General features: G+C 38.7%; 1 protein-coding gene and 1 long non-coding RNA gene across 3 annotated transcripts in view; one reads left to right on the plus strand and one right to left on the minus strand.

Annotated features, from left to right (window-relative positions):
• LOC131576916 (uncharacterized) overlaps positions 1 to 17,041 on the plus strand; it is an 85,898-nt gene that overhangs the window by 35,049 nt on the left and 33,808 nt on the right. The window contains exon 2 of the long non-coding RNA XR_009277104.1: positions 15,799 to 15,930. This is a non-coding gene — a long non-coding RNA (uncharacterized LOC131576916). The remainder of the gene's footprint in view (positions 1 to 15,798; positions 15,931 to 17,041) is intronic.
• Positions 2,685 to 17,041, minus strand: part of EPAS1 (endothelial PAS domain protein 1) — a 76,702-nt gene continuing 62,345 nt past the window's right edge. For both annotated transcript variants that reach the window (XM_058834046.1, XM_058834047.1), the window contains 9 exons: positions 12,607 to 12,754; positions 11,637 to 11,845; positions 11,130 to 11,317; positions 10,173 to 10,283; positions 8,014 to 8,498; positions 6,712 to 6,835; positions 6,509 to 6,626; positions 5,789 to 5,974; positions 2,685 to 5,026 (listed from right to left, as the gene is read on the minus strand). In XM_058834046.1, coding sequence (XP_058690029.1) covers positions 4,875 to 5,026; positions 5,789 to 5,974; positions 6,509 to 6,626; positions 6,712 to 6,835; positions 8,014 to 8,498; positions 10,173 to 10,283; positions 11,130 to 11,317; positions 11,637 to 11,845; positions 12,607 to 12,754 — 1,721 coding nt within the window. In that variant the 3' untranslated portion in view covers positions 2,685 to 4,874. The remainder of the gene's footprint in view (positions 5,027 to 5,788; positions 5,975 to 6,508; positions 6,627 to 6,711; positions 6,836 to 8,013; positions 8,499 to 10,172; positions 10,284 to 11,129; positions 11,318 to 11,636; positions 11,846 to 12,606; positions 12,755 to 17,041) is intronic.

Consider the following 17,041-nt stretch of genomic DNA (forward strand, 5'->3'; position numbering starts at 1 on the left):
ACACAGCTGCTGCTGCTTCCAACATGTCAGGGGCTGGTGTTGGTTGGCTCACAGATAGTCCTTGCAAGCCAAGCTCATGAATATGCTGCTGTTCCCTAGTCAGACATCCTAACCACATTCCTAACTAGGAGGCATGACTGAAGAGAATTAAGTAATTCCTTGATTACAGTAATTTAGGACTTCTTCAAGGAAAATGTTCCATGTGAGATCTGTGGCACATCACAAACTTCCAAAACTTCAAGCTGGCATTCAGTCAAACAACAACAACAAAACAGTAGTTAAGGTGTTTCTCACTTTTAAAAATTTTTTGTTTATTCAAATACATTTTTAATGCAAACACCCAAAACTGTGATATGTGATATTACTGGAACCTTCTGATGGTGCTTTTGTTCTATCAGTTAACTGAGGAAATATCAATGACTTGAGTCTGGAGCAGCAAGAATTCATGCCTGCCTCCCCTATGGGCATGGGTGGGATCAGATGCAGCCCCAGGAAACCAAAAGGCAGCCTTTGTGTGTTGGTTTGTGCTAAGGGAGCAGGACAGGGGTGTGTGACAGACCTTGTCCTAATAATAATATTATTAAGGACTTGGTTTTTTTCTTAGAAATTATTTCTTCCTCCCCTGGGAAGCCTATAATTAGGAGCTGGAGGGGAAAGAAAAAATAAGCTGTTTATTTAGATGTAGAGGAATGTTTCCAGTTCTCCAATGTAGCTCTTAAAAAAACCCCAAAACAACACCCTTCCCCCTCCCCTCACAATGTATGTGGCATGTCTGTGAATAGCTTTATAAAGCTCCTCAGGTAGAAGTAACAGATTAAACCTTTACCACCTAGAACGGGAGCATTTGTGTATTAGTTTTCTATGTGCTCTGCCTGCTGCTCTGAGTGAATGTGACGAATCACGTAGTGTCTGCAGATGTCAGAATGGCTTAAGAACCCATGTCTCCAGTGAAAAGACAGTTGGACTTTGTTATCCAAGTTCTCTGGGCTTTCTTATATTTTTATTAGTAATCACATATTGAGAATGTCCTACTGTATTTTGTTACAAGCATTTATTTTATAAACATCATGAATCTTACCTGAGTGAATTCTGTGTTCTAGGAAAAATGTTTGCTTGATGATTTTAAAAAGGTGATAGATTTGATAATCAGCAAGAGACTGAGACCGGCCCAAGTCATGAGAGTTTGGCAAAACAGGCTGATTTTTCAGCAGAATGTAATGAATGTTGAACAACATTGTTGGGATCAGTGCTGTGCTGTTAGAGATACAAAGTCTGATGCCAAGAAATGGTGCTTTTAAGCAGTGAAAGATGATGTATGCTGAATTTTAAGCACTTCTGCTGGCCTACTGGGAAGAAAAAAATAATTAAAAAGCCACCAGAAATCCCTGTTCAGCAGAACAAAACCCAGCTATTAATTCATAGGTTGCATTGTGTTTCTGATCAGGGTTTGGGTCTTTTGGGTATGTAAATTGTGCTGTCAGAGTTTTGCTGTCCAGGGTGTTCATATATGTAAGGAAAAACCAGTAAAACTCACTAACATGAGAAATGCTTAGCTTCCCCTAGTAGAGGGGGAAAGAAAAAAGGCAGCTCAAGGCACTATCAGTATGTTCCTTTTGAACGTGGGAATGGTGAATGCAGGACTCTCTTGAGTGTGTGAGCAATCAGCTGTTTGGACACCCCAAAAAATAATGCCTGACAGCACTAATTTATAGTAACAGTTAACTATTGCACTCTTCAAAAGATAGAAGGTGATCTTAATAAGTTAATCTCTATTTCAGAGATTTTTTTTTTTTTTTTTTTTCCAATACTCAGTTGGATTAGCATCTGTGGTGCTGAGTTAGTCAGGGGACAGTTGTACAAAGACTAAGGGGATACTTTAAAAGCAAGAATTTTGTAGAGTTAATGTTAATTACAACAGATTTAGAGGCAAGGGTTTTGTTTCTACTCCTATTAAGTGTCCAGTCTAAGAAAGGAGGTAATCGTAGCCCACTTTTGCAGGCCCTTCACAAGATTTGCTACTGCTTGAGCAGCTCAGTGGCACCTGTATGGGCACTGCATCTTTTAAAGGCAGTTATCAGAAGGGTTAAGCATTAACAGCTTCCACACAGCGCTGACGTTTAGGTGCACGTTTGGAAATTTTTTTTAATGTGTCTGTCCTACTATGTGATCAGTGTAATTACACAGGCAAAACCAGCATTTTCTATATGGAAAAGGACTGACCTGTTTAACAGCAGCATTGGGATTAATGACCACTGTCAGCATGAAGCAGAGGCTTGGAAGGATTTGATGGGGAAGTCCATTAGTCAGGAGCTTGCCAAGACTGCTAGAATATGATGGCTTCTGTTTCTCCATTAAAGCTCACGTTGGGAACTGTAGCAATTCAGCCTCTAAACTGTGATTTGGTGGACTTAATTCTCCCTTCTTTTTTATTTTTTTGTAAGGGTAGCATTACAAAAGGCACTCTCAGCTCCTCAGATAGAAACACGGTTTTGAAATGGAAGCAGCAGTCTGAGCCACAGGATAAGTTCCAGAAGGGCAGGGGTCTGCAGGGCATTCTTCATTTGAGTAAAAAAAAGCAAACTACAAAGCAGTTGATAGTATGGACCTTTGGCAGGCTTCTTCCCAACTCTCAAATATGGGTAACATTTGATTGTTCTTTCAGTCTTCAAAGATCAATGCAAACCTTTATTTTCTATAAATAATTTAATAAATACTTTTGTTTTACAATGATACAACAAATAACAAATTCATAGCAAATGAGTCACAAAGAATTTAGGATCAGTATACTTTAATAAGGTATCAGTGTCAAAATACATTTCCTTATCAAGTTAAAGTTCCCATACAGTTATAACAATGTCATTAAGAATTGAGCAATATAGATTATGAAATAATTATGATAGAAAGTATGATTAATATTAAGACATGGTATATTTTTTCAGAGTGTTTTAGTAAACTGTTAGGGTATAACATTTTTAATGCTGAAACTACACAAATAAGAAACAGAAGAGCAGTATTCAAGTGTCTTTAATCCTTGAAGCCTTAAGTCTATGCCACTGCAAATTTATCAAATCTGGATGGCCAATTTTCACCAGATGTTGATTAAAATGAATTTTTTCACACAATAGTAACTTCACTTTACGAGTAGATAATTTTTGGTAATGAACTCTTGAAAGACTGCCTACAATAGGGAGTATATTTTTTTACATCATGTACCCATAACAAAAGGTTTTTATCTTTTCTAACTATATGTGTGGTTAAAACTTGCTTAACACAGCGAACTCTGAAGTGCTCTACGAACCCAAGGCTCTCTCTATGCAAGTGTCAGTGCATGATATAAAGCAATTTTATACACCAGGCTTCAGCAGACTCAGAAGTCTTAAAAATATATTTTTGTTCTAAGTTTCTGGGCCAGATTTTTACCTTTTACCTGTGCCACTGTTTCATTTTCTTCGGTGAATCTACAGTGATTTATACCAGTGGAAGAAACAAGATGGATCCCAACACAGATTTAACTCTGTATGTATTTTAAAGCCAGAACTTCTCACCTGCCTTTTATTGTAATATTTTTTGCTGTTTAGAGATGTTGTAATTTAAACTTTCAAAACCCTTTGAAAGCATTCAAAGCCCTGTTTTTCAAATATGTGCATAACAATTAATGATGGTTGGAAAGGAGCTCTTAAAATGTCTGGCTGCCTTTTAATGACGTTTTAGCTACTGATTAAGGTAAGGCAAGTCAAAATGAGAGACCTCCCTGCTGGCTATTCATCTCGCTATGCAATCCCTAATTCTTTTTGTCTAATTATAACTGAGTTAGACTAATACACTGGGAAATACTATTTGTTGATTCAATATTGCAATTATATTGCTAGCTAGCATATTAAATGAAAACGGGTAACATTAATCAGGTGTTAGTACTGGCCACTGCTCTGATTCCTGAAATATCAGCAACATCATAACAAATACTACAAATTTCTAGCAGAAACAGCTCTTAAAGTAGTTGTGTCACAGAAATAGCAAAAGTACCAAGAGATGATTAACAAGTGACCCAGAGAGAGACAATAATTAAAAAAAATCTGTTTTGTGTAAAAAATAAAGGCAGCAACAAAGAACAAAACAAGAAACCTCAACGCAAACACAGGCCTAAAATCCTCCACTGGGGCAAAGCTGTAGGACTCCCTTGGCTGTAGAGCTAAGCCAGGTTAAGACAGCTGAGAATGTGACTTGCTTCTGAGGAAAAAAAGCTTAAAACGTGCAACTTTCACAGATACCCACAAACATTGCATTTCACCATTCACATTTCTTTCGATGAAGTGTATAAAAATGAAGGAAAGGGATGGGAGGCAGAAAGCTGGGATTTTTCCTTAGTATGCTTTTCCAGAAGTTATTAAAGTTACAATAAAATAAATGCTGGAAAACAGAAAGACTCAAAGGATTTTAATTTGGCAGATCAACAGAAAACTGTGGTTGGAGATCAAATTTTTTTCATTCATCTTTGGCAATAAAAATATATATTTGCAGTACTGCAGCCAAAGTATCACATGATGAGGCATTCATACCACAGCTTTTTATTAGCATGAAATTAAGAAAAAAAACCATTCAGAATATAAATTACAGGTAATGAGATAAGGGGAGGGTAATCAAACTCTAAACACCATTTTAATTGCAATAGAGAAAATACAGTAGATGTATTTTTTTTAATATGAATAATAAAGTGAGTAACTTCAAAGGCCACTATTTGGTAATGTGGACAGGTTCAATATCTAAGTAAAATCCTGTAAAAGTGTACTGGTATTAGAAATTGTCTACTTGCAAAAATATATTTAAAAACTGAAGCTGTTCTGAAGAGTATAGGCCACGGAACATTGTGGGATCACTCAGGTCGCCTGGTCCAGTGCTCGGAGCAGTTCACTGCCCTGCAGCAGCGTCGAGCTGCCCAACACCGGCACGTTCACCTCACAGTCATATCTTGTCAGCTCAGGCAACAAGTAGGGTTCAAAGGAGGGCCCCAGCAGACGACTGGTCATACCTGGAACACAGCAGTAAAGTAAGTTATGGTGCTGAGACCAGAAAGGGCATTTGTTTCCTCCCACCTCTTCTGTTTACACCACTTTCATTCTGTTTTTATGTCAACATGCTTCAAACCACCAGCAGTTCCAGGTGTTAGAGCAAATCTGTGCTCTGCCCTTCCTTGAACTGCTGCAAGGGTGTCACACAAACAAGTGAAGTTTTTCACCTCTACCCCCACACTGAGATTGTTCTGAGAAGAACTGTATTGGTAAAGACGAGGAAAGCTGTAGTAAAAGACATGGTTTCTGAATTGACACCACTCCTCTTATGTACTAAAAAGAACAGATACACGTCCCCTTTAGTTACTTATTTCAGCATTTAGAAGGCACACGTTAAGACTCTAACATACAAACTTCCATATCAATGCTGTTGGTAAACAAAGTTGTTACAAAGTATTGTATTACAAAGATGTAATAATCAATTTTGTCACAAGACAAGAGTATTGATGGAGGATGACAGGCCCTCAAGGTGAAAAGGTTTAACTGTTTAAAGTTTAAACTGAAATGAAGGGTAAAAACATTTTTTGCATATATTACAAATGTAAATGTTACAATTTCACACTAAACCACAAAACTAACTTTTTTTTAACACTAAACCACAAAACGAATTCTATATTTTGATTTTTATCATCCTCCACATTTTTTGTGTGGTTTCTCTTTTTCCATGGAATCAGTATTGGAACAAAAAACATTTTCCAATCTCTGTGTTTGACAGCTCTTACCTGATGCTTTATGAGCTGGCTGGACACTGTAGTCCTGACAATGGGAACTGTAAAACAGAGGGGAAAACGCTCCTGCTTTCAAATTTTCACCTGGACTGTCACAGGTGAGTTGATGCTGCTGCTGCTGCTGTTGTTGCAGTTGATTCATTGGCTGGCTCAGACCTCTTGAGTTACAGAAAAATTCATCTGTTATTTAAATAGTAGGAAAATAAAAAGTTAAATGGAGCCAGTGTAATAGTTATAGTAGACAATACTGATCCAAAGCAAAGTGAACCTCGATGTGACGATGTTACAGCATAGGCAAATCTGCATCTTATCACTAAGGAAGTCTAGAAACAGCCCCAGCTCTAGCAGCAGTACTGCAGTCAAGATATGCTTGTGTAAGGAAACACAGTGCTGTAGAGGAACAGTATCTGTTCCAGCTCTGAGATATTCACACCTTGGGTCAGCAGGAGGTAAACACAGCTCCATTAAGCTGATTTCTGTTCCCTCTGAAGGAAGTGTGTGGACATACATAAAACCAGCTAAATGGTATTTATCAAATACACCTTTAAATTGTTCAGCTCTTAGTGATACAACTTGATCTTTAATTTTAGCTTAGTGTAATATTTACAGAGCTTATTTACATTTCCTTTTGAAAGAGCTTTTTTCCTCTATTCGACCTGTCTTAAAATGGTGTTTCAATTTGTTATATTGGAAAACCACTTTCTTTTGTCTTACCAGTAAGAACACTTGTGCTGAGAGACTTCTTTTCTGTAATCAAGGAACAGTTTTCCCCCTTGAGAAATTTAATTCTCTTCCACATTAAGTGAGATGGATTAATGACAGATGGATCTCCCTAGAATAAGAAGGGAAGCAAAACAATTACACTGTTGACCATGGTGAATCCAAAGTTGTGAAGGGGATGCATTTCTTATGATTACCCCACTCAGCTGTTGCAAGGCTTGTTCTTCATAATCCAATTGTCGCTTCAGTTTCAAACTGTTAGACAAAGCAAGTCTTGCTGGGTTTACATCTATGCCTCGTTGTCCAAAAGCATCCAGGGGCCTGTGGAGAGTAGATCTTTGTATGTGCACACGAAGGCAAATCAAAATCCTGTGGTTCATTTATACAGATTCTTCTTTCATTTAAAGACATTTAAGGTGTCTGAGACTTGCCAGTGGACAAATCTCAAACCTCAAATGTTTTTATTTCCTTTTATTAGTCATCCCACCATCTTTAGAAACTTTTGATGTTTGGGATCAAAGATGTATGAACGTTGAGCATTAACAGCCTCTAGGGATCGATCTCCAGGCAGAGAAAAAAATGGTGTGGAAAAGAAAGTAATTTAATTCTTAAGAATGGGATTTGAGAGCCATGCATGGCCCCTCAATTTACATGCTAAGTATGACCCACAAGGTCTGACTGGGGACAAACCTTTTCTTTCCAGATGCATATTCAGACACTGGTATTTCTGCCAACAAGAAATCCCGAAAAGCAAACTGCACATCTTCATGTTTTAAAGTGACCATTGCTATTTTGTGTACTTTTTGAACATGTCAGTGTGAGCAACATTGATAACTCAAGAGCTACACAGAAACTTCTGGCTATGAGGCAACTTCTAGGACTGCACCCTCTGATCTACATCTCCTCACATACTGTTCACCTGTGTAAGAAAGCAAACAGGTTGTAGAAAAAGAGCCTGCAATTTAAGTCTTGGCTGTAGTATTTACATATGCCAGCAATAATCTACTTTCATTCCTTTCTCTTCCCCATTTTTTGTTGTGCATACATTTATACAGATTCTTCTTTCATTTAAAGACATTTAAGGTATCTGAGACATGCCAGTGGACAATATACATAGAAGGTAAGAAAGTACATGTGTGTCCCTGCTTCTCTGGACCAGTAAGTCTTTTTGGTACTGTTCTTAAATTGCCTGAAGTCAAGTATGCTTTGCAAAATTACTGGTGTAATTTTAACCAGACCAGCAGGAAATTCATTTGCGTATCCTTACAGGCAATGAAAAATTAGCCCACTTCTGCTTCCTCCAGACTCACTGTCACTGGGACAGCACCACATTAATTTCCCCAGAGCTGCAGTCTGATGCTTATCACAACAAATTGTTTCAGCTGAACTGAGAAAAATTAATTTTCAAGATTATGACCCTTCTCATTTCCCAAAATATTTTCTGGGTAAATATACATAGTTATATTATATATATTATATATACATAGTTAGTTACATACCTTTTTTTATATATGGGCACCCTCTGAGAAGTTATTGGTGGGCCTGAGGGAGAACTTGATAGGGATCCTGAGTATTTATCCATGAGTCTCCATTTTGCAGGAACATATTCTAATGGGGGATCGGGTGGCCACTGGGTGTTTGGTCTTCCTCCCATTGAAGACAGGGGAGTGCTGGCTTGGTCATGGTATGGTGGCAGTGATGACCTACTCATATTGTTGAAGAACACCGATGACAGGGACCCATGACAAGAGTTAATTTTTTCATTTGATAGTTGTGGGCAGTATTTCTCTGGGAGGAACTGATTCTGTGAAGTAGGAGCAAGGGGCTGGAAGATGGTAGTCATGCTACTTAGACTCTGCTGGGTATTTTGTGCACTTTCAGAGAGAGGACGTTCTTCTTGGCAGATGGGACTGAGCTGGAAATCTTCTCCATCCATAGGAATGTAAGGAGCCAAGGTTTCAAGATCCAGTTCATTAAAGTCAGTCTGTGCAAAGATAAAGTAAGTTCATAAAGAAACTATAAGTTAGTAATAGTTGTGGCAGTTACTGTGATGTGGAATACTAATAGATGCAAAGCTGAAAAATCAGTGTGCCACATTTACCTAATGAAACTGGTCAGCTCCTGTTTAAAGATGTCTTGTTTCTACGCTAGCATACATGTTCATCATATCATCAGTAGAAAAATTAGGATAACAAACTGAAGGAAAAAAACTCTGAGGAGCAGTATTTGTTAAAGCAGCTTGTTTGCAGCCTCCAGCATCACTGTGATCTGAAGATGATGTTGTTTCACCAAGCTTTGAATAACTTGTCTGCCAAGACTCTACAACATGTGGCATGTAGTTCAACCTCAGGCCTTTTCATGTTAAAATAAAAAACACAGCTTTCTCATAATCCAGCTGCATGAAAAAAAAGATGTCTAAAAAATGCGAGGGTTGAAAAAATTTAGCCAGAAGGACACTACCACACTTTAATCTGTATTCTTTCTTCCCCTGGAGGACTAGCCATACCCACACTCACTTCTCTTGGCATTTGACCAGAGCTGAACAGAGAGGATAATCAACACCTGCCCCCCAGTCAGCTCATAACACCCCTGCCAGCACTTTTATAATACTCATTTTTTTCCACCAAAGCAGCTGATGTGGTGGGACAGACCTGTGCAAGCAGATGCTGAATCTGACAATACTGAAGTTTGGACATATAATGTCTTGCAGTGAGTTTCATCCTGCCTCCACACTTGCCTCCTATCTGTCCACTATTGCTTTCATTTCCATGCCCAGACTTAGACAAAATTTCTTCAGAACATCGATTACAGCCTAAGCCTCCAAACTGTTGGCAAACTGAAGTACCTAATTTGGGCCCCAACACTCCAAACTTTCTGTAGGATTAATAGATAGAGATGAGTGTGAGGTCTACGCTACCAATCAGCAGTGCCTATTCTTTTCTCTCAACTATGAAGTATCAGCTCTTCACAAAGGCATTTCAAGTATCTAAAGTTAAGTAAGCTGAATCAGGCCCACACCTTTTACTCAGTAGCTCACTTGCTGTAATGTTATAATAGTGGGTTTATTTATTTACAAGGGAAATTTCTACACTTACATCATTATTAGAATGCAGAAGACTGAGACTATGTTACTTTATGTGCATGTAATTTTCAACTCTCTCTGAAAACCTCTGAGAGGCAAAAGAGGAAGCATGTATCTAAAATGAGTTTTCATTTTGTAGTTAAAGGACATATGTGCTATGAGGGGCATTCCTCTCTCATTTGGTTGTTTTGCAAGAATTGGTTTGTTTATATTTTGTTCTAGAAAGGATGTTTATTCATTAGTCATTTGGCTGGATTTAAAAACAAATTGCTGTTGCTTATACTCCTTATCCAATCTACAGAAGCCTCCAAATTTTGAAAGCTCTCTGGTGATCCTTTCTTCTTAGCACTGCCACCACAGTGACACTCCAAACCTTGTGTTTCAGAGAGTTAGGGGCAGCGATTGACCTGGCAGCTTTTGGAAGTGCACTGTTTTGTTAATGTGCATCAGAGATTTGATGTGCACATGCAAATGCAGTTTAAATGCTGCATCCCAATATCTGTACACACAACATGTAGCTGTACTGTCTACTAGCAGGACTGATGTTGGTGGCTTTTGGAAGAGAAAGTTCATTACCTGGGAGGTGCACTGACTTTTTGATTCTGTGTCCATGGCAAAAAGTTTTTCAATCACCTCGATCTTAAGATCTTCATCCACAGAAGTGTAATAATCTCCTGGGCTGCTGGGCTGCATGGAAATAACCACTTGTTATAAGCAGGAAGACAACCACAGCTCTGGCTGAGCATCGTGTCATTTACACTATGCTGTTATTCAGTAACAGATCTTTCCTATGAAAAGTGAATGGGAAGATGATATATTTAGTGTGCTCAGCACCCAAAACTGTCCACTTCTATCAGAAGCTTTTCTCTGACACAAGATTGTCAGTACAAAACATAAGCACCCATTACAGGAACCTAGCTGTCATCCTATTTTAGATGCTTTTTGGCAGCTTAGTCCAGGAACAAGAAATGTACACCATGAAATACTTTTGTCAAGAAAGAAGATGCTTAACAATACCTCCATGCTTTTCTTAAGACTGGATGCCCTCTGGTTCCAGCTCTTGAAGGCAGTGCCATGGAAACATGTTCATTTCTTCAGTGGGAAACTCCATGGAGCTGCTCTCAAAAGCCTGACTTGGCTAAGCTTCCTAAAAGCTACAGCTTCTACTTAACAGAAGGAGGATGGGTCTGGGATAATGATCCCAGTGGCCATACAATTTTACACTGGCTTTTTAGATAAGGCTAAATCCATGAAAGGTGGTAGCATGTTCTCCTACTAGTGGTTTTATATGTTACAGTAATTACTAAGGGACAGCTGGGAGACAATGAGGACTGCAGTGTGAAGCCAGGATATTGCTTCCATTTGATAGTTTTGCTGCTAATTCTTAAGGCATGATGCGGTATAGGAAGGCTAGAGATATTCTAGGCCTTGCAGTGAGACAGGACTGCCAACACAAAAATGTTGTCTACATATATTGATGGGATTTGCATACAAAACGTAACATGCTTTTAATGTTTTTTAAGCTCTTCTTACCGTGGAACAACTACTGTTGCTGCTTGCACTTGGAGTACTGCTGCCAGGTGCAATCTGAGGCATTGTAAAGGATGGTATCGTCAGTGTTTCACCTTGAGCAGGATGGCTTTTCACTTCCACTGGCCATGTTTTGTTTGGTGTCAAAACAGCATTGGTGAAGGCAGGGGCTTCCTCAAACTTCTGTGTTCCTGGATAGGAATTTAACAATATTAATGAATATTTTTAGCTGGTGCAGTGCTATGATATAACTGCAGCTATTCATTAAAAGTAAACACTGCTCCTAGTTGCCATGACAATAAGTTGGCATAGACTTAATGCACGTTATTTAGTCAGCAAGAAAGCCTGATACTCATTCACAGAAATTTTCCACTGGTGTGAGCATGTGGGCTCTTTTAGCCATTACTCCCAATTTGTGCACACAGCAAACAGACCTTGTCTATTAAGTTTCTAAATGTAGGTTCACATGTGGTTCTTTGTTGCACAAAAATAATTTATACAAATACTAACCAAAATCCAGGGAAATAATGGCATCACCAGGTGTTGGTGCCAGCTGAGCAAGTTCCTCTGGTTCTTCCTTTAGCTTAGTAAACAAGAAGTCACTCTTTTCTGTTGCAGGGATGCTGCTGTCAGAGGCAGTGTTCATTGTTAGCAGGTGAGGCTTGAAGAGTGATTCTGTTTGGTCCATGGAGAACATAACATCGTTCTTCTCAATTTCACTAATGAGAGAATAGGTTTTAGGCATTTTGCACCATAAAGATGAAAGATGTGGATAAAGTAGGCAGTACAAACTCTCTGAAGCTGGGGCTATAGGAGAATTTTGGCCTCTCAGTTGCGTGCCAGGCTCTTGACAGGCGAGGCACAGTTCCAGCGTTGCTGAGCACCACCATTTCGGATGACGCAGAGAGTGTGGTCAGGACTTCTGTGGGAATACTCAGGGCTTTGTTGCTCTGCTTTTTAAAGGGATGTAGTCAAGGCTATAATGACCCAGACTATCACTCAAATAAGTATTTCCTATTTTGGCCCCGACTAGGACCAAAAAAACTTGAGTTTTGCCAAATGAAGGCAAACCTTGTGATTGGTCGTGATTTTTAAGGCTGTAAATAGCTTCTCCTAGCAACATACGATACAGTTACTACTTCGTTTTATCTCTTGGTCACAGCATTAGAAAAACAAAACACATTAGCAGTTGTGTTACACAATAAAGTCTTAAAAGCAGACCTTATATTCTGTTGTATGAGCACAGCAGCCACTCTGCAGAGGAGAAAGGCTGTGGTGTATTTCGACAGCGTGTATGGGAACAGGCATGCCACATATTTTATCGATGTCTAATATCAGTAAACAAGACTGAACAAACATGACTAAACTGATTTTGGAACAACAATGTTGAATAAATAGACCCTTAAAAAGCTCCTCCAAATATTGCATTTCTCCAGCACATGAATGCACATGTGAATTTTGGTGTGTTCCCTGTACCCACCTCAGCACGTAGTTGACGCAGACAATGCACTGGGGCTGCAGGTTTCGGGTATTGTAAATCACCGTTCCTTGGGTCTCCAGCCATACATATCCCCCGTGCTTGGCAAGCATACGGTACTGGCCTGTCACTACTTGACCTTTTGTACACACTGAGAAAAGAGGGCAGAGATATAAATAATGCATCAGGACAGGAACACTCAGCATGTAACACTTGTTTTAAATACACCAGCTCCTGAGTTTTCATTATGCAGAAGTGCACAAGGCATTTGTGGACAAGGATGTGCTTACCTTCAGGGAAATTCAGCCATTTTAAACATGAAAGGGGCTGCTCATTTCAGGTGTCTACTCAAGACTGTAAATTTGAATTCTGGCATTTGAATTCTTGAGATGGTCTGAATGTTCAGATCAGAATGTGGAGTTTTAAAAATTTAAAAATAATATAATTTATAATTTAAATAAAATTTAATATAATAATCTCAACTCCCAAAATAATGCCTGCTGACTGCTGCCTACTGACCCTGTTGTAGAAGTGTCTCAGTGTGGGCTCCCAGATTGATCTGTAGAAAAGAGAATTTATTGAGGAAACTATAGTTTCCTTATTTGGGTAATTGATAAATATAAAAATCAGGTGATTTTAAAACTATATTCACTAAGATTTATTTTTTTTTTAAATCTAAGATCTCATGATAGTAATATCATTCTTAAAAAGGTATCAAAATTAAGAACAGTAAACAGGACTGCTTTGTCTAGACAAAAAGCTGAACTACTATATTTCTTCCACTGGTTGAACTGGTTGATCTGTGTTCTTCCAACCTCCATCCCAAGAGCTTGGAATTAGCAGCCTAGAAGAAACCAAGACTCACATGACCAAATCAAATAATGTTTATTTAACTCTGTTTTTTTAAACTATCTTGTGTTTCTCAAACAATAAACTGACAATAGTAGAACTTAGGTTTAAATATTCTAAATGATTGAAGGCTGAAATCTGTAGCCCTGCTACCCTCCAATATTTTGCAATATTGGCAGAGAATGAGTTTTCAGTGTGGAGCTTTGGACTTCTGAAATGTAAGGTTTTATGATGTCCTGTCTGTTGTAATTTAAAGCTGTCAGTGAAGGAAAAATAATGTTCATCAATGGCAAAAAAAATAGGGCTAGAGTAGACAAGCTGTACTTGCACTAACAAGAGCTTGTACCTGTAAGCAGACACAGTCACACTGAATAGCAGCTGAAGTGGGAACTGGACGAACTAAACCTTGGACCACACATTGACAGCCTTTCCTGTAAAACAGCTTTTACATCCAAAAGAAGTATGCCATCAAACTAATGCCCTAGAAATAATGTAGTTTGACTCAGGAGGACTGGAAAATTGATACCATGGTCTTTTTACAGAAAAATTCCATGTGAATGTGGCCATTAAAAGAAGCTGTTTATTGTCAGCCTCTCCTACATCGCCACTATACAAATGTACAAATCCAGGCCTGTGAAATACAACAACTGTTTTGCAGATAATTGTTGCTGTGTTTATCCTTCTATTTCTGAAGTTTGTTTGTTTTCTTCCTAGGAGTATTTAATCATCCTTCATTTAATTCATTTAGACAAAGTAGAACATTACTTTTATTGATTAAATACTTCTGGTGGAACAAAATCAAAAGGCTTTCATTTCAAAGTGTTTTAGTGACTGGACTGTTCTGCTCTGTTTGTGAAACATAATTATGCTGCTTCCTAATCATCAGCTCATCAATAAGAGTCACAGTGTAGGCGCCTGTTACATTACAAAGAAGCTTTTTACTGCTTTAATCTTTTTTATTATTATTATTCAAAGCATGTCATGTTCTGATATAATAAAGTACAGCAGAATCCCTCCATGGGGTAATCTCATAAATTACTAATACACTTGTAACTGCCGACTTTGTTATCAATGCTACATTTAAGGTTCTGCCTTCAGTGTGAACTTCTCACGTCTCTATTTTTTTACTTTTTATAAAGTATACATTACCTGTATCTGTACAGAACTAGTTACATGACAATGAAATACACTCCAATTATATTCCTTACCTTTGTGTGGAGAGAGGGGGAAGATGGGGATGAATTTAATAGAACACAAACCCATGATTCCCTTGTAAGGCTTGCTGAAATTCTGCTAACTAGTGGGCAGCATCAGAATTATGACTGCATTATTACAAGGAGCTGTATTCTATACAGAGCATATTTCTAATAAATATTATTGTTTAATAAATGCCAGTCTGCTGAACATGAATTTTGAGGTAGCTATTTCCAAATACAAAAGGACATGGCCTTTTTATGTTTTGTCAAGTCGCAGCTTGCTGTCACTTGTGGTTGTTCTCTGACTTGGTAAGAAGCTGATGGTCCCAGAAGACACAAGAACTATTAATCTTAGCAAAACTAAAGGGGTCAAATTTGATGGCGATTTAAACTGAGAGTTCTGTTGTGGTAAATTGCATTTATCACTGCAATAGACTTTGGCCCTGTGCTTCCAACAATAAAAAGGTAATCAATACTGACCCTATGCTATCATAAACAGAACTGTGGAACAGCTTGATCCTAAACATTTTTAACCTGTGCAGTGCCTTGAGGACTTTTGCTGGTGTAATACCACCCATCTAAGACTTACTCATACTCTCATTCTGCTTCTTGATCAGACCTGGTACCCTGCAGCAAGTTTGTAAGACATGGCCTTTTTCAGTGGGCACAAACTGTATCTGGACACACACTCTGCGCTACGTGAGGGTAACTGAATTGCTGGAGTCAGGAGCAACATGTATTAATGCCTGGTCACTGTAGATACTAGAAACTCTCCAGAAATCTTTGCATGGACAAGTAACTCAGTGCCCCCATTTCATTAACTAGATGGGGATAACCAACAAGGGCTTGCTCACCTTCCCTTTCCCATTACCAAATGGATTGCCAGCTCCCATTTTATTCCCTCCCTGGTAGTGTCCTATTCTTAGAAATCCAACTCAATGATTCAAAAGCACCAGTGCAGCACACCGCCCTGATTTCACAGGATGACTTTCAATAGCCCAGCACAGGATATTAACATCCTATCTATAAATATCACTTATTCATTTTTACTGGTAAAAACACTAACATATTGCCTAAAAAACCATTTTAAAAATTACATTCCCAGATAACTCTGAGTATGGGCTGATCTATTTTTTTTTCTTTTAAGCAGCTTTGGAAGCAGAATGATTCATATCAACACTGTTTTACGGTATACAACTTTCATCACTGCCAAACACTTTTTCAAGAAACATTTCAACTTAAAACTGTCCTGAATCTTTGCCATTGGAGCTAACCCCTTAAGGTGAGACAGCTATTCTTTGCTGCAACTTTTCTCTGGGAAGTACAGAAATACCTTCTGTAATTCTATTTGGTGGCCAATTCTCTATAGACATGACTTAAGTCATGGGCTTTTTCCTGAGGACAGAGGCCTTCATCACAGCAACTACAAGGTATATGGGGTTTGGTTTTTTATCTTGTAGGTTCCAGTCTAGCTGCTTTGCTTTGTTTCTATTAAAAGAGCATCTGCAGAGGTTTTAGTGATGTGCTGCTTAGAAGTCTCCAATAAGCTGGTTTGGGGGTTGTAACAGTCAAGGGTGGGAAATGTTACTCGTACATTAATGCACTAACTTGTCTCCAGCCAAAGCACTAACTCTTAAGGACAGAGACTGAAGATTTAAATCCAATTATTTTAAGACACCTGATGTGAAAGAGATGGAAATTTTGTGGCCTGCTGAAGAGAAGAATCTTGGATTTGATCTCTGCTCCCAGAATAATTCAGATACTTTACTTAAAGTACAGCTAAAACTAGCAGTTCCCATAGGCATAATAACAACAAAAAGCATCTGTTCCTGGAAGTAGGTCTTGTTTTCACAATGAATACCCCTTTAAGAAAATCTCCTTGCACATCTACTTTGGATGGGGAAGATAGTTGTTATTTGGTAGCAAAAGAGAGACATTCAAAAAAACACTATTTCCCTTTGGCTCTGTCTGCTGAGTCCAACAGCACATGAGAAAGATAATCACAGAATGGCTTGGGATCTTTAAAAGACTTTAAAGAGATCATCTAGTTCCAGCCCCTGCCATATGCAGGGACACCGTCCACTAGACCAGGTTGCTCCGAGCCACGTCCAACCTGGCCTGGAGCTCTTTCAGGTATGGGGCAGCCACAGCCTCTCTGGGCAACCTGTTCCAGTGCCTCACCATCCTGATATTGAAGACTAAATTACTAATATCTCACATAAACCCACCCTCTGTCTGTTTGAAGTCATTCCTCCTTGTCCTGTCACCACATGTTCTTGTTTTTCTTCTAGGCTCCCTTCAGATACTGGAACGCCACATATAGGTCACCCCAATACCTTCTCTTTTCTTTTTGAACAATTCCAATTCTCTGGACCATCAGGAAATGCCCTTCT

The sequence above is a fragment of the Poecile atricapillus genome, chromosome 3, assembly GCF_030490865.1.
Source record: "Poecile atricapillus isolate bPoeAtr1 chromosome 3, bPoeAtr1.hap1, whole genome shotgun sequence".
Classification (NCBI taxonomy): domain Eukaryota; kingdom Metazoa; phylum Chordata; class Aves; order Passeriformes; family Paridae; genus Poecile; species Poecile atricapillus.